Genomic DNA, 17,048 nt, shown 5'->3' with positions numbered 1-17,048 from the left:
GAAAATCGCAGGAGAGTAGAACCCCGCTGACTCCGATGACCTTGATGGGTCCCCTGAGCCACAGTGCTTGACACAAAGTAGGTTCACGGTGAATACATTCTGAATAAATGAAAGACAGACAAGATAGAAATAAACAAGCGATGCAACATCAGATAAAAAGAAAGCATGGGGGGGTGGGGTTAAGAGATTCAGTCTTTCCTCCAACTGCTATTTATTTCAACACCTAGGTGGTGCTAGATGCTGAAGATGCTGCCCCTAAGGTATTGCCAATGTCGATTTCTGGTTTGATTCTGCTACTCAGGAGCGGATAAGTCTACCTTAAACTTAACCTTCGGGCCTTAGCTCCTTGTTTGTGAAACGAGGGGCTGACCAAGAATGAGAAGGCAACTCGAGCTCTTTCCAGATCTCACTTTTGTCATTCATCTGCTTCACTCTCTTGCTCCAGTTCCTCCTTTTCCAGTGAGCAAAGGAACGTGGTAGCCGCCACCCAGGACCAAGTCCTTGCCCACAGAGCAGAAATGTAACGCCTCCCTAGAACTGGCTTCTCAGAGAGCAATGGAAATGACAGTGGCAGCTCTGGAGGCGGAAAACAATGTGGAACTTAATTGTTCCGTTTCCTCCAGGTCCTCGGCGGATGAGGCCGGCCCCCGCCCGCTCCGCGCATCGCACCGCGCGGCTCGCTTCTCTTTAGAGTAAAGTTTCCCGAGGACTGGGGAAGGCGAAGCGGGAGGCGCCCACCGTGCAAAGATGCTCTCCCCTCGGAGGGGGGCGGGCCTGCAAAGAATACCCGGGGCCAGCAGGAAGGCTCTCATTGGCCGGAGGGCGGGTGACGGACGCGGGGCGGAGTTTCCCGGGGGGAGTAAAAGGGAGGGGGGTGTGCGCAGCCCGTGTCAGTTTCAGAGTCCTGGCTGTTCACCTTTGCGTCCGGGATCCTGAGCCCAGCTTCCCGCTGAAGCGTTTTCCCTCCTCGGCGGGCGAACTGGGCGCCCCAACCCTATTCTGCAGCGCCCTGCATCTCCCCCAGCCTGGGGCCCCTTCCTGCATTTCCTCTGTGGTGTACTGATCCAGGGGACTTTCTGTTTTCTCCTTTTCCCTCTTTGTTGCTCTAAAACCATTTAAGCCCAAACCCGCCGCTCCGGAGGGAGTTCGATTTCTCCAGAAAGGCGGCTGCCGCGGGCTACACCGGCCCCTCCTGCGGACCCGAAAACCGGTGCGCCCACCCCGCCTGCCCTACCCGCCGCCTGCCTTCGTTCGCCGGAGGAAGCCAGCCTAGAGTTCATTGATGCACCCATTCCAGTGGTGTAACGGTGAGTCCCCAGGCCGGGAGGGCGAGCGGACACTGGGCTGGCCGCAGACGAGGTGGGGCGCAAGCCTTTGAGATCAGACAGAGGGCTCGCGCTCTTCCTCTTGAGCTAAGTTTCTCATGAAATGCGACGCGCGAGAAAGCGTCCTGGCGCCCAACTCCGCTCAGCACAGCGCCGAATTTGGGGGAAAAAAAAAAAATCAGGTTTAACTCAAGGCCCGGGACTGTCTCTGAACGTTGCGGCGGGCGGGGGGCGTGGGAGCCGAGGGGTTCGCGGCCTTTGTGTCGCGGCTTCGCTCTTCTATCCCCTTCCCTTGCCTTTGTGCGCTCAAACTCTGGTCTTTGTTGTGGTTGTCGGAGGAGAATAAAATCCGCGCTCGGGTTGGGATCTCCTAGAGGGAGCTCAAGTTCCCGGCCTGGAACTTTGCAGGCTATTTTAAATATGTATACAATGCAGCGTGCGGGACCGGGCGCGGGGGCGGCTTCCTCTGTGTCTTTGTTGGCTTCTCACTCGCTGCTAGGGGGCTTTTTTGTTTGTGGAAGACGCCAGATTAAAGAGCGTGTCTTTATTGGGTTGATAAAGCCTTGCAGATGTCTCGGCGCCCGGGTACCTTTGGGTGCAGGGCCAGGCCGGCGGGAGCCGTGCTCTCTGGCCCTAAGGCCAAAGAACCGCACCCGCACCCGAGCCTGGGTGGTGGCCGCACCTCCTTGCCTAATCACTCCTCCACCCCACTCTCTACCCACCCTCCCGGGCCTGGAGTGATGCTAAATCCATCTCACCTGAGGCTTTTTGGCATTTCAGGTGATACCGGTTGGGTTTGGGGCTGACTCCACCCAAGCTACCTTAAAGAAGGGCCTTTCTGAGCCGGTCAGTCAAAAGGTATTGGTTTTTGGATACTAATACCTTCCAGTGGCTTTGGTGTTTTAACCGTGTTGTTCCAAGGCATGGAGTTTCTGGAGAAGTGGGGGTGGAGGGCAGCTGGCCTTATCTCAGTATGGTAAGCTGGCTAGTTAGAAAAGAAAGAAAAGAAAAAAAAAAAAAAAAAAACCCTTCTTGAGAGCAGACCCCTGCCAGATCTTGGATGAATTCTTCCAAGCGGCTTTTGTTTTAAGGCAGGGTTTGGACAGCATGTGTATAAGCGTCCCCCATCCCCCTCTTCCTCTTGCTGGTAGGATCTAATTTCCTGAAAATGAACCAAGCTGTGTGTGATAGGCGGGCATTGGGGGACAGGGGGCGGAGGATGGGGGTGAGGGAGGACGGTGCATCCCAGCATCTGGGAAAGCTTCCCGTTGGCTGGGCAGGGGAAGCATTTCCCAGACCCACTGGTCTTTCTTGGCCAGCCCTTCTCTTGACGTCATTCCAGCCCCCAGCCTGCGCACCACCAAGATGAGACACTCCTGATGTCAGGGCTTTGCTAGGTCAGCTGAGACAATGGAACAGAGACTTCAGAAGAACCAAGGTGGCTGGCACTTGATTCTGGCACTCCTATTTCATATGGGGTTTTTAGACCAGCAGAGGGCTTGCTGCTTTTTCTTGTCACTTAAAGTGACTGATAGACCCTGTTCTTTGACTCCAAGGAGGAAGCAGTCCCTTCCCCCTCCCCCATCCCTTTGTTGGGGGTGGGGAATATCTGGAGTCTCTTTCCTCAGGTTGGTATTCTGCCCTTACAAGTTTTGGAGGAAAAAATGACTCCTACACCTTTTGGCCAATATATATCTTCACCATTTATTTTTAATTATAAGTAAATGTACCATCTCCTCTTGGCTATGAAGCTCTTCTCACCTGTATCTTTTTATCACATGAAGTCCCAAGCCCACTGACTCAGTCCTGGAACCCAGGAGAAGTCTCTGTCAGAAGAGCTAAGACGGTCAAGGTAAACTGAGGCCAGAGTCCCTGCAGAGTGCCTATACATATCCTTTACAATAGCAGTTTCCCAGGACGGGAAACCAATGAGGTTCTTTGGGACCCTAAAGATAACCAGGATCCAGCTCATAAAACGTGCATGGAGAGCCAAGAGGGATTGGGGTTAGACCCTCTTATGGCATCAGATGTTGCTGAGGTAGGGAGCCTAGAAGCAAGGGCTTCCTGTTGAACATAGCAAGGTTAGGAGCTAATTATTTAATCTTTTCAATAAAGTCAGGACAAGAACTACTTCTGTTTTTTGTTTTCCCACAATGTCTAGGTCAGTGCATAAATCAGGCTCTCAATAATACTTGTTGGTTGACCGGTCATTCATTAGCTGAGGGCAGTTTCTGGGCAATTTTCCCAAATATCACTCTCCTTACTTTGAAGTGGAGCCTTTGCCAAGGGTACCAGGTTGTCTTGAAAATCAGGAGTTATTTATCTGTCAGCTAGTTAATTGAAAAGAAGCCAAATGCTGGGCGAGGCACTGGAGAATATACACAAGTCCAAGTCTGCTGTCCGTCCTCAGACTTCACTCAGACTTAGGAACATTCAAGCTGGTTAGGACTATTTCCTTTCTGGTTTCAGGATTCTAGTCCCACCTCTATTGCCGTGCCTCCCTTGGTACAGTGAAAGCTTTTGTGTTTTCTTTGTCCCTACACAGTAAAATCATCCAGTCATTCTTTGCTTTTTTATATTCAATGTCTGTCATGGTATTTGTCCTGTAGTCAATATTTGAGTTCACTTAAGTTGATGCTTGGAACAGCATCTGAGTGTGCAAGAACCAGAATGTGTGGTACAGGTTGTGAGCCCTGTAGAATTCAGAGGAAGAGAGGGCTCCCTGGGATATCATGAGGAGCAGGCTTGGTGGACTTGCAGAAGGCAGAGGGAGTTTCGGGCAGGGAGAAGTTGGCGTGAACAAAGGTCTGGAAGCAGGTTAAGGACAGTTTAGACAAGATACAGTGAGACAGGTTCCTGGTGGGTGATTCCGTAAGACGGTGAGTGGGGGAGGTTGAAGAGACCCGGGGCGTGTGTGTGTAGGAGGACTGGAAGCCAATCACAAGCTTGGGAAATAGTGGTGGGCTAAATTAGAGGAGGGACCAGACATCAGTGAAGTGTCTGGGACAGAGACTTGGAATAGAATTGGGCCCAACATCTAAAAGAGGTTTGAAGGGAGGCTCATGATAGGTCACCAGACTGATCTAGGGGATGACAAGGCATGAGATGTAGGATGTCAAAATTGACTTCCAGTCCTTTAAACCAGTCTTCTTCTGAGTTGTGGTAGCACTGGAAATTATTATCTAGAATTCTGAAGTATATTTATGGGTTCCGGCTCCCAACCAAGATGTCAAGCCAGTGCTTAAAAACCCATGTTGAAGAGTTGAGTGCAGAGGTCTTTGGATACAAGACTTCTTAGCTGCTTGACGTTAGACAGCTTATTTAACGATTCTTTTTTTCCTGTTGAAGGGGGAAAGTAAGTTTCACAGTGGCATTACGAAGATTAAATTGGTAGCCTGAGAATGTGCTTGGGTTGTAGCAGGTTTATGGTAGATGCTAGTTTCCTTGTCTCCACACTTGCTGAAATGCAAGAATTGTATTATGCTTGCCTTTTGGATCACTGTAGTATTTTGTCCTGGTTGCAGGACAGAACATTCCATCCGGCTTATATCCTGTATATATTTTTTCGTACTGTTAAAACATTACAGGAAATTTACTGTTTCTCAAAACGAGTACTCCCAAAACAGCGGCTCCAGGATTGGTTCATCCAGCAGTAACTGCCATAATCTTGTCTCCGCTTTCCCTGCCCCTTCTGCCACCTTCTACCCTTGGCTTTATATTGAACAGCTTTCTCGTCCAGCTGTGACCTGGCTGTCAGCATTTCAGTTGTCTCAGGAAGATGTGACTCTTTCCTTGTCCAGCAGGACTTCGCTCTGTTTTTGGCCAGAACCCTGTCAACATACCTATCTCCACACCAAACCCTGGCAAGGGGAAGGTGACTACAACGATTAGTAGGCCAGTCGGGATTTACCCGAGTGATGGGAGAAGGAGAAGCGTCTAGTGGCGGGTCAGTGTTTCCCACAAGGCATGTGTAGGAATCTGCCAAGGACCTTGTTCAAAATGTAGATTCTGGAGAAAAAAAAATGGGGGGGGTGTGCTCAAGTCATGGTCCCAGGGTCCTGGGATCAAACCCCTGTATTGGGCTCCCTGTTCTGCGTGAAGCCTGCTTCTCCCTCTCCCATTCCCCCTGCTTGTGTTCCCTCTCTTGCTGTGTCTCTTTCTGTCAAATAAATAAAATTTTTAAAAAATGTAGATTCAGGTTCATTTTGTTCAGGGTGGGCCTGAGATTTTGCATTTCTTACAAGATTTTGAGTTGGATGCCAATGCCACTATACAACTGCACATTGAGGCTTTGAGTACAAACGGGGAAAGTGGCCAGAGTAAGTGGCGCCCTGCAACACTTTCTGGAACACTGGCCCAGCCTTGGGGTGAACAGTTTCTGTTCTGGCCCTGGTGCAGCTTGTCTCCTGGAGCAGGTGACTTCATAATGACAACTGACCTTTGCAAGGGCGGGCACCTTGCGATTTTACAAAGCTTCGTTCTTAAGGCACAGACTTCGGTCCTCTCTGTTTTTTGTTTGTTTTTAAATGACAAAGGGAAGTTTAGATAGGTCTAAGTTCTTAAAGGTCACATCTCTAGGGAAAGGCAGTGTTGGCAACCCAGATACCCATGTTGGCAACCCAGGGCTCTTCATTTTGCTGCTGAGCTCTGTGAGCTTCTAGCTGATCGGATCAAGTCTTCCATTGGCTCGTATCCTCGATCCCCTAGGTGGAGATGCAGTTTTAAGTGCTAGATGTGCTATCCCATTTCACGGATGGCTTATTTGCCCAAAATCACATGGCTGCTCAGTGTTAGAGCTAGGATATAGAGTTAAGCCTCTGTATCAAAGAGGTTTAGGAGCCCAGAGCCTGCCATTTCTCTCTCCATCCTGGCTGACCTGAGTAACATCAGCCCCGGTGGTACATTTCCAACAATCAACGATAAGTTTTCCTCTGCCTTTCTTTGCAGGGTGTTTCTGTGGCCTGGGACTGGTTAGTACCAACAAGTCCTGCTCCATGCCACCCATCAGTTTCCAGGACCTTCCTCTCAACATCTACATGGTCATCTTTGGCACGGGCATCTTCGTCTTCATGCTCAGCCTCATCTTCTGCTGCTATTTTATCAGGTGGGTGGCACCCTGGGTGACCTGGGGCAGGCAGGCAGGGAGAAGGAGGCCAGGGGGGTGAGGTGAGCCAAGTGAGACTTCCTCAGCAGAGTCCCTGGCTTCCCACTGGGGCCCCTGCTTTGAGGGCAGGGCTTAGCCTGCCCTTGACTGGGCCCGTGAGGCCTGCTGTTTCTATTTTCGTCAGCCTATCAAGTTGTCCAGGGCATATAAGGTCACCATTGGTTGGGCTGCATCGCATCTCTTGGCCTGTTACGCTAGGGTGGCCTAGGATTATTGTCTGACCAAGCACTATCGTGAGTCCATCCCTTCACTTTGTCTCCACTCCCCGCTCACAACTCTGGGTAGCCAGGGATAGGTGGCCATCAGTTATACCAGTAGCATGTTCCTCTGCCCTCCTGGGAAATCCTGTTGTCAGCCCTCCAGATGCTAATATTAGCAAACTGATGTCTGGAGAGCTGGTTGTTTATTCTGCCTTTTAAGCTCTTTATTTTTTGATAGTGGGGGCAGGAGGAAACACAATAACCCCCCCCCCCCAAAAAATAAAAACGTCACTTGTTCTTATTACATAGAGATCCAGGGAAGGACTTGAGCATGGTAGGGCTCCTGAGGCTAGCCAAGCTCCAGGAATGATTTCTTCACCTCCTGTTGAAAGACATGGGAACTGGTGGCAGGTTTCCTACCAAAAATTTGGGGCATGACTGGTATTTAGAGTGGAAATTAGTGTTTCTGATGAGGGCATGCTCTTGGTATTAACAGTTCCTCATTGTATGGGACTACCTTGCATTGCATACTGAGGAGTGTGGAGCATCCCTGGGCACCCTAGTGGTCCTTAAGGCCATTGTAATAACCACTCCCTACCCCCCCCAACACACACACACACTTGACCAAATGCCTGAGTAGCTGTCAGCTTGAGTCTTGCCAAATCATTTAAATTAAGATGAAGGAAAGGAGTTCTGGCTCCCTACTGAGAGGTCTTTGTGGGTCTGAGTGCTTCACCTGGAGGGAGGCTAGGGGAAGGCAGACACTCTTCCCTTCCGTCTGTATTCCTGAAGCTAGAAGAGCTTCCTCTAAAAAAGGGGAAGTTCCCTGAGTGCCCCCAGCCAGCTACTTTAGGCCTCTTCTTTCTCAGAACTTAAAGTTCCTGGGACTGGAGTTTTCCACTTACATGTTTATGCAGAGAAGATAGTGGTTCACTTTCCCTCTTGTATGATTGAGTCTAAAATTTGCATAAGTGGGAATGAGGGCAATTCTTCTAGTAGCTCTCCGTCCCCCATTTCTCTTTCCCCAAGCCTATATTTTCTTCCTCAAACTTTCTGGCTTCCTGACCACCAGCCACCCCCATCTCCCCACACCAAGCAGTTCATGCAGTTCCCCAGAGACTGAAGATGGAGACATACCAAATACCAATGTATGATTCTGGGGAGGAGTCTGCAGAAGCAACTCTGGTACACACCCACGCTGCAAAGGGGGTGGGGTCGAGTGAAGAAAAATCTAGAAAATGGCCCTGGGCCAGGAAGTGGGTGACCATGGTTCATTTCCTAATTCTGCCACTAATAGGATAGGTGTGACCTTGGGTTTTTGCTACTGTTTACCAAGTGCGTTCTGTGTGCCACATTATGGTTGGCATTTTGTGACACACACACACCCGCCCCCCAACGTATGTATTAGCCCACTTTGTAAATGAGGAAATTTGTGCTCAGGCAGGTACGGGTTTGCTCAGGATCCTATGTCGAGGAAAATCCAGACGTGGGCTAGCCTGGTGGTCATTAGCTAGAGTCTTTCAGATTCCTTACATTTGCCTTCTCTGATTCTTAACTCTTTGAATGGGAAGTGAAGGGGCAGCTGTGGAAGGTCCCTCAGCACCCCCTTACCGCTAGAGATCGGGGTCCCTCAGGAGGACAGGCTAGGGAGCTAGGCCTGGCTGACTTATTTTTGGCTGGCTGGAGTAAGAGAACAGAGCAATAACCAAAAGCTTTCCTGACTGCGGGCCGCTTGGCGCCAACTGTCCCTTCTGTCACCCCACCTTCTGTTCTGCAGCCTGCCCAAAGCCAGCTGACCCCGGAGTTTCATGGTTCCAGAGGCTCGCTGCTGTGTGGCAGCCTGGGGGTGTCTATATATAGAAAGACACACACAAGCACAGAAGCCACTTCCTCTCCCTGCTTCTCGGTTTCCTCCCCTGCCAAAATAGGCCCATGACCCCTGCTCTCCACCTGGCAGAGCTCATTGGCCAACACCAGCCTCCACTCTCCCAACTCCCCCTCACTCCTTCCTCGGTCCCCAAGAGCTGACCTCTGGACTACACAGGATGGAGGGGCCAGTGAAGTACAAATAGGCAGGAAAGGAACAATTCTTTTCAGGACCTGGCTGCATTGTTTGTTCCAAAAGGGAAAAGAAGCCAGGGAGAGCCCACTGGCAGTGGCGAGAAATGGTCTCATTGAAATCCGAGTATTTTTAGTAGCTTTGGTCACCCAACAGCTGAGAAGGCCACCTGTCCACAGTTGCTGGCACCACGGCCTCCACTGGATGGCCCAGGGGGTTTGCCCTTTGCTTGCTTTCTCTTGTAGCCTTTCTCAGCCCCCTCTCCTCACAATGTATACCTTCCTGTTCCAGAAACCTACATGCAGGGTGAAGGCTCTCAGTGTTCTGGTGGTACTGGGCTCAGGGGCCCCCAGCTACTGGAGGGTCGTTGACTGTGACCCTTAAGTGGAGCCAGGCAGACAGAAGGGCTGGGGGGGGGGTACCCCGCACATCCCATGAAACAAGCAGAGAGGCACAACACAATGTGCTCAGAGCCATGTGGGAGGGGAGGCAGTGGAGACACCAAAGATGTGAGCCGTCCCCTCGTTCTTGGAGTTAAGAAGCAGGCTCTTCACCACTTCCTTATTTGGTCTCCTACGTAGCGGGTGACAGCCTCCCTCAGAAGGCAGCTGTGAGCACTTTGATCATGAGAACACTTTCTTCCTTCCCCAGCTTCATTCGGTGTCAGCCAGGTAACCATTGCTCCTTTAGGCTTTGGATGCATCCATGTCTGCCCCTCTTGTTTAGAGGTGGGGATGGAGAGGCCTGCCTGTGAAAGGCTTTTCTGGACTGAGTTCCCTGCAAAGTTAAGGTTGGGACAGTGGGAGTCCTGGTTAAGCCTTTGGTCCATCCCTCTAATGACCAGAAACTCTCCAGTGGATGTGTTGCCCTGGGCCTTGCTCCATGGTGCAGGACTCCACCTGGACTAGAGTTCCTTTGTTTTTTTGTTTGTTTTTTTAAGATTTTATTTTTAAGTAACCTCTATACCCAACTTGGGGTTCAAACTCACAACTCTGAGATCAAAAGTCACATTTTCCACTAACTGGGCATCCTTGGACAGGAGTTCTTTTTTTTTTTTTTTTTAAGATTTATTTTGAGAGAGAGGAGAGTGCAGGGGGAGGGAGGAAGGGCGAAAGAATCCCAAGCCGACTTCATGCTGAGCAGGGAGCCTGACATGCGGTTCAGTCTCACCACCCTGAGATCATGACCTGAGCTAAAACCACGAGTCGGGTGCTCAACTGACTGAGCCACCCAGGCCCCCCTGGACTGGAGATCTTTTTTTTTTTTCTTTTTTTTTTAAAGATTTTATTTATTTATTTGAGAGAGAGGGAATGAGAGATAGAGAGCACGAGAGGGAAGAGGGTCAGAGGGAGAAGCAGACTCCCCGCTGAGCAGGGAGCCTGACGCGGGACTCGATCCTGGGACTCCAGGATCATGACCTGAGCCAAAGGCAGTCGCTTAACCAACTGAGCCACCCAGGCGCCCGGACTGGAGATCTTAAGAGGTTCCAGGTACACAGGCTCGCTGGGGCCCCTGACTTCTGTTAGTAACAGTGGAGGTAGGTGGCAGCCCGATCTGGATCTGCTCCCTGACTGGGATTTGGGCACGGCTCTGCTCTGCTCCATGTGCTGCACCTTCCCCGGCTCGGGCTGCAGTTCACCTTCTCCACAGTGTCCGTGGAGCGAGCGTCTTCTCTCACTCCTTTTGGTTGAGGCTTGTGATTTGAGATCTCTTACTCTAACTCAGATCAGCACTCTTATTTTGCAAAAGGGCAAATATAGGGGCTTTGGAAGTCTTCCAGTCTCTTAATGACCCCACTGTACTGGGCAGAAGCAGCCGTGGACAATAGGGAGATAAAAATCTGTGGACGCTGAAATTTAAGCTTCATATAGGTTTCGCAAGACATAAAATATTCTGGGGCCCCTGGGTGGCTCAGTCCTTAGGCGTCTGCCTTCAGCTCAGGTCATGATCCCAGGGTCCTGGGATCAGGCCCCACATCGGGCTCCCTGCTCTGCGGGAAGCCTGCTTCTCCATCTCCCACTCCCCCTGCTTGTGTTCCCTCTCTCGCTGTGTCTCTCTGTCAAATAAATAAATAAAATTGTAAAAAAAAGATATTCTTTTGATTTCTACTTTCCACCACTTAAGAATAAAAATCAGTCTTAGCTCCCAGGCCCTATAAAACAAGTGCTCAGCTGGCTTTGGCCCTTAGGCCATAATCTGCCACACCGATTATAACTTGATGTTTCCTTCCAATAACCCAAATCTGGGGTAGGAGTGATCAGTTCAGAGGAAGCCCCATCTGGCTCCCAAGTACAGAAGGACATAGAGCTACCTGCTTAATTTGGAAGGTTTCTTTCATTGCAAATAAAACAGCAATAATAATAATGCATAATCATGGTCCCAGCCATTAGTTGTAGCCCTGCTAATGAACAGATGTTTCCCAAGTGGTCTGATATCGTTCTCAGGACAATGATGTGTTCCACCTAATGGGAAGCAGGACACAGTATGTGTTAAAGAGCTCAGGCTCTATAGTCTGGTAGACTTTGATTCAAACTCGCCTATGCTGCCAACTAGCTGTGAGGTTTGGGCAAGTTATTTAACTTCTCTGGACTTCAGTTTTCCTCTGTAAAAAGGAAAGCTCTCAAAGTACATGCGTATGTTAACACAGGGTTGGACGCACAGTAAGCCCTCCATAACTACAGTGTTCTTGCCATTAATAACAACGTGTGCTGTGTTTTGGCTATTGAGAGTTAGGTTGTATGTAGGCCACCAGCTCGAAACTGGAGGGGGAAAAGGGCAAAGGAGGGATCATCTGTGTTTGCTTGGTGCTGTGAAGGGGAGAGTATGCTTTGGTTCCAGAATACTTGAGTTCTCCAGGAGGAAAATTCCCCAGGGTAAACAGAGACTTATTTATCCTGCCGTTCTGGCTTAATGGCAATATCCCTTTTAAGACTATCTAACTCCTTCTGTAGACTCAGTAAGCAGCTTATTGATCCATAGACTTGGGGAGCCTGAAGAAAATGAGGTACTGGGAAACCACAGGCAGTAGGAATGAACCATTCTGCTAGAATGTGCTCGGCCGGAATTCCCCCATCTGTGGGAACTGCCAGAAAGTTTGGAGGCTGCTGGGCCCAGGAAAGAGTCTGAGTCTTTAATCCACTCTGGGTGACCCGCATTGGTCCAAACCACACTCCGTGGCATCTGTGCGATGAGACAGCCCTGGGGTGAGCAGCCTCCCTGGTCCCAGAAGAATGGCCCCCTGCAACCCTCCTGCCTCTCTTACTCTGAATGGCTGTTTGTAGCAAGGCATAGTAATAACTAACCTCTTCTCTCCCCTATCTCTTTCTCCCCCAGCAAACTCCGGAACCAGGCACAGAGTGAACGATATGGCTATAAGGAGGTAAAGTGCTGCCTCTTTCCCTGAGACTTCCTGTCCTGTTCCTTGCCTTGTGATTTGGGAGCAGGCAGGATGCAGGCAAGCTGGTGCAGTGCTGGCCTGGAACCCCCTTGGCCTCTCTTCTGGCTCCCTTGGAAGCTGACGCTTTGTTACGGTCCTCACGTCTGGCTTGTCCCAGGCAGTGCCCAGAGCCCTCCCCCTCCAGAGGGAGAAGACCCTCCTGTGCAGGGCTGGCCACTCCCTTCTTTGTTGAGAGCACCTGGCCCTGTGGTGGGCTGCTTCTGACACCATGCCTCCTCTCTGTCTTCCCAGGTGGTACTTAAAGGAGATGCCAAGAAGTTGCAATTATATGGGGTAAGCGCACTGGGAAGCATGTAGGAAGGGCCGCAGCCGGCAAGGCAAATGGCACCTTCTCCATCCAGCTCTGTCTGGACCTTTCAAGAACTTCTTCTTTCTTCTTTCTTCTTCTTCTTCTTGTTTTGTTTCGTTTTTTTTTTTTTTTGGTGGGCAGCAAAGCCAAGGTTTCTTGAGTGATAGCAGAGTGATAATACAAAGCTCCCAAGGAGGGAGGGGACCCGAAGGGGTTGCCCTTTCAGGAACTTTAGACCCTGTCTTCATCTCCTTGGGCCAAATAAATGGGACTCATCCCAGCAGGTAATCCATATATGGGATTCATGATGTCGGCGTAGGCAGAGAACCTAAAGCGATTACAGAAGGGTTTGAATAAGCGGGGACATGTGGCCCCAGGAAGGCTGCTCTGCATAATGTTGAAGGGGAGGGTGAACACACCACTCCGTGCCAGAGTCCAGCCGCCTTTGCTTTTACCGCCACACATGCACTCTGTCCTAGCCACCTGCGGATCTGACCCGTGTAGCCATCCAAGCAGTGCTTCCCTGTTTCCCCCAACCAGTATAGCAAGTCCTTGGGTCTCCTCACATGGACTTTTCAGGAGGCCATTTTCCTCTTCCTGTTCTACTTGCGCTTATGAGATCATCTAACCTCGAGGTGTCCATCCATAACCCCAGACGCTTGTGCACAGGGGGTTTGTGGTTGTCTGGGAGCCGGGAGGATCCACAGGTATTGCTAGACACGAGACAGCCTAGGAATGCCTCATTTCGTCTCTCTCCTTTTTAGATTTTATCCATTCGAGAGAGAGCACGAGTGGAGGGGAAGGGGCAGGGGGACAAGCAGACTCCCGGCTGAGCAGGAAGCCCAACACGGGGCTCCATCCCAGGACCCTGAGATCATGACCTGAGTCAAAGGCAGACACTTCACTGACTGAGCCACCCAGGCGCCCCTCATCCCTCTTTCTGATGCCTGCTATTGCATTTCAGCAAATTCCCAGGTGTTCCCTAAGCCCTCCTTGAGAGGAAGAGTTCAGCTCTCAGGGGTTAATATATAAAGACAAAAAGCTGGATTTAAAGAATATTAAAACTGAACACCATATCCCCATCCTTAACCTCTAGTTATTGATACATGCCCCCTTGCCAAATATACCAGGCGAGAAAGGATTAAAAAATACTCTTCTAGAACAGTACTGGTCAATGAAGCTTTCTGTGAAGATGGAAACGTCTGATGTCTGCACAGCCCAGTATGGGAAGCCCTTGAAATGTAGCTGGTGCAATTGAGGAACTAAACTTTTAATTTCACCTTCTTTTGGTCAATGGAAACATCACGTGTGGTTAATGGCTACCCTCTGACTCAAGTGTCGGTGGCTGATGAGGAAACGGGGCCATAGCTTAGTTTACTTGGGTGGGGATGAACTGATGGGTGCATGTGGTTCTTGCCCAGCCTCCTTTCACACTACCCCTTCTTCCCACAGCAGACCTGCGCAGTCTGTCTGGAAGACTTCAAGGGGAAGGACGAGCTGGGTGTGCTCCCATGCCAACATGCCTTTCACCGGAAGTAAGTGTCCACTGTGGGGAATGTGCTACCCAGGGATGCCTTTTGAAAGAAAAGAAGCAGGGAGCATCTTGTAGAACCTGTAATCCCTACCCCCTCCCTTCTACCCCTTGCCAGTGAGGCCCTACATCCTGTCTGGACATCAGACAAGCTGGAGGGGTTGGACTGGGGCAAGGACAGAGATGTCCTGAGAAGCCGCTGGGCTCCAGGAGACAGACGGAACAGGCTTCTTCTGCCCACAGGTGTCTGGTGAAGTGGCTAGAAGTACGCTGTGTCTGCCCTATGTGTAACAAGCCCATTGCTGGGCCCTCGGAGGCCACTCAGAGCATCGGGATCCTATTGGACGAGCTGGTGTGAGTGCTGCTTCTATGCCAAGACCTGGAAAAGACCTCTTGCCTCATGGGTGCCTGATCCCTCTGCACAGCTACAGTGAACAAGGACTGTTGGGTGGTGATTGACATGCTTACCTGAAGGGGCAGGGATGCAGGGCTAGTCTCCCAGCATCAGGGTGAGACCAGTGCTGCCCCACCTTTTTGCCCCCTGAAGCCGCCTTCCCTGCTACTCAGAACTAATGGCGTCACCCATAAAGAACACTGTATCCTGGTACTGGATTGTCTGCCTGCCTGTCCCTGCTGGGGAAAGCCATCCACCCTTATCTGGCTGAGCGCTTGGAATTCACCCCCTGAGGGTTCCCCTTAGGAGGACAGGCTGCCCTGACCTCAAAGAAGGGTTAAGATGGGCCCTGCCCCACTTGTCACCTCCCTCCCCTCTTCACTCCTTGCTGAGGAAGGTGAGAAGGGGTGGAAGGAATGATCAAGGAACCATCAAGGAACCAAGTGCCTCTGTTGGAAGTGAGAGAGGCTCTGTAGAAAGTCAGGAAGAGCAGGGGACACAGAAAAAAGGAAAGTCAATGTTTACATGGGGCCTGTGGAAATAAAGGCTGGTGGGCAGGCCTGCTGACTACAGGGTAATGGAGGGCAAAGGCCTTCCCCCTGCTAGGATCTGTGGTGCTATCTGTTCACTCTCTTCCTCGGTTAATCTCAGAGCTTCCTATGCCGTGTTGGGGTTTGAGTGCCCCTCGAGAGGAAGGGCTTGTTCTACACTCAAATGAATTCCCAGGGGCTTTTTCTAAAGGAGCAAAAGGGGCCTGGGGATGGGGGTGTCTGTCTGAAGGTTAATTAAGGTAGCAACAGATACCTCTTCCCCTTTGTAAATAGTATTTTTATACTTCATCCTCACCATCTCAGGCTTTATACATGGAACCCCTGAATGGATGGGGTGGGGTTTTCTCTCCCCCACCTGGAGTAGGTGAGGGGTGGGACAAAGGTATGTATTTAAAGAAAATTAAATTTAATAACAAATTTCTCTTAACTTTTGCCTGTGGTTATGGCCTGTGTCTCTTGGCCCTTTTCTGCCAGCAAAGGAAAAAAGTTCTTCTTACTGCTGCTTCTCACTTCTCCATACTCAAAACACATGCCTAAAGGTTCCCAAATCTTAAAAAGAAAAATTGATGTCAGGTTATTACCTGAATGCCATAGGACTAACATCCAGGTACTTTAAGGCCTGATTAAAATATTCTAGAAATGAGCTGAATGAGCCTGGCTTCAAGAAAGGTGATGTATGCCACCATGGTGTGTGATAGAATGCCAAGCTTAGTAAGACTTGAAATTAATAAAATCCTACACGACATTCAAGTAATTGTGCTCTTACTACCACTCAAGGTCCAGGTTGCTACCACAGAGGCTCGATCTCTTTCCCTTATTAAACTTTTTTCTCACCTCCTTGCTGACAATCATGGAAACATGCTACCCTCCTATACCAACATCTCTGAAGTGTTGCATCAACAAATTTATGCCCCCGTGTGCGCTCAGATCTTTTACCCATGCCCTCCATCTTTGCTCTCAGTGTCTCAAGGGAGTGTGGAATCACTAATGGATATGCAAAATGGACTGGGAGGGCTGAGAACAATTTTCTTGGCCATCATGAGCATGGAGCAGGTGGGCTGTGGTTCCTCAGGGTGGCCAATGGTCATCCCAGGAAGCAAGCCCTGGGTACCGTGCACACTAGGAATATTGAGCAAAGTAGGGTATAGTGGTGGGTCACATGTGCGAGAGCTGCCCATGGACCCAAAGGAGCCAGGCCTAAAGGGTGGGTGTGATACCCTCTCACCCCTGCAGTGGTGTCATGGAGGCTATTGGCACAGCTGGTGCTCATGCTTGACAGACCTGAGGTGTAGCTGGGGCATCTGCCCATCCTAGGGAAGTTACCAGCACCTGTCTTGGTGGGGTCCTTTGCCCGAGTACCTCCTCCACACTCTGAGGAATAACTCCCGCTCCTTAAAGCCTCTGCCCTCTCCTTGCTGTTACCAACCCTATAGAGTCTGGTCTTTTCTTCATCAGGGGTCCCGCTTCTTCCTCTAGTCTGGCCAGCTTCAGTGCAGGGAATAAAATGCTTTTCCTAAGCAAAACCGCCCTCCCTCTAGCTCCTGCTGCAGCCTCATGGTGGATGCATTTCTGGGATGAGGGGGAAAGCAGGTGGTCTACAGGTTGGCTTCAATATTTACATGCTCCTCCTTCACCATCTCCCTTCCTCATCAGCGTTGGCATATTCCGATTAAAATGTTGGCACTAAAGTGTCTTGTCTGCAGACTTGGATAGCATTGTCCTGAAGTCGAAATGACAGGGTAAAAATGCCTTGTATTACTTGCAGTGCTTCAATCCAGCTCGGTAGAACAGTGCACAGAGGTGAAAACTGTTTTTGTGAATCAGAGAGGAATGACAGTAACCAGTCACAAGGTAAATAGTCACTGGTCCCAAATACACTGTCATTAGTGTGGTGTTTCTAGGGCACCTGCCAAGCTGCCAGGTGCTGGAAGACAGGACAGCCCTTGCCTTTGGAAAGGGTGTAAGCACGGTGTATTTGGAGTGAGCAAGCTCATGGGCCAGAAACTCTGAGCTCAACTGGTATGGAAGTGACAGCAGGAGTCCTGTGGGGAGGTGATACTGGAGCTGCGTCCTGAGGG

At 50.3% G+C, this 17,048-nt stretch overlaps 1 protein-coding gene across 3 annotated transcripts; it reads left to right on the top strand.

The window, feature by feature from the left end:
* The first annotated feature begins 871 nt into the window (after positions 1-871).
* Positions 872-16,658, top strand: RNF122 (ring finger protein 122). Of its 3 annotated transcripts, none has more exons than XM_025886166.2 (6): positions 872-1,307; positions 6,273-6,429; positions 12,082-12,127; positions 12,437-12,478; positions 13,950-14,029; positions 14,269-16,658. In XM_025886166.2, the coding sequence occupies exons 1-6, from the start codon at positions 1,283-1,285 to the stop codon at positions 14,381-14,383; spliced, it is 465 nt and encodes a 154-aa protein (XP_025741951.1). In that variant the 5' UTR covers positions 872-1,282; the 3' UTR covers positions 14,384-16,658. The 3 variants fall into 3 exon arrangements, with proteins under 3 accessions (XP_025741951.1, XP_025741950.1, XP_073758552.1); XM_025886165.2 differs by having other exon boundaries at positions 13,947-14,029; XM_073902451.1 differs by lacking the exon at positions 12,437-12,478 and having other exon boundaries at positions 13,947-14,029.
* Positions 16,659-17,048: the final 390 nt, after the last annotated feature.

Source organism: Callorhinus ursinus, unplaced genomic scaffold (assembly GCF_003265705.2).
Source record: "Callorhinus ursinus isolate GAN/ISIS: 27379988/994484 unplaced genomic scaffold, GSC_fseal_2.0 scaffold17, whole genome shotgun sequence".
In the NCBI taxonomy this organism is placed as follows: domain Eukaryota; kingdom Metazoa; phylum Chordata; class Mammalia; order Carnivora; family Otariidae; genus Callorhinus; species Callorhinus ursinus.
This window is presented reverse-complemented; position numbering and strand designations above follow the sequence as displayed.

Coding starts and splice junctions, on each gene's coding strand:
- RNF122 (XM_025886165.2), top strand. CDS start 1,283: ATGCACCCATTCCAGTGGTGTAACG. Junction 6,430..12,081: donor TTCTGCTGCTATTTTATCAG/GTGGGTGGCACC, acceptor TTTCTCCCCCAG/CAAACTCCGGAACCAGGCAC. Junction 12,128..12,436: donor AACGATATGGCTATAAGGAG/GTAAAGTGCTGC, acceptor CTGTCTTCCCAG/GTGGTACTTAAAGGAGATGC.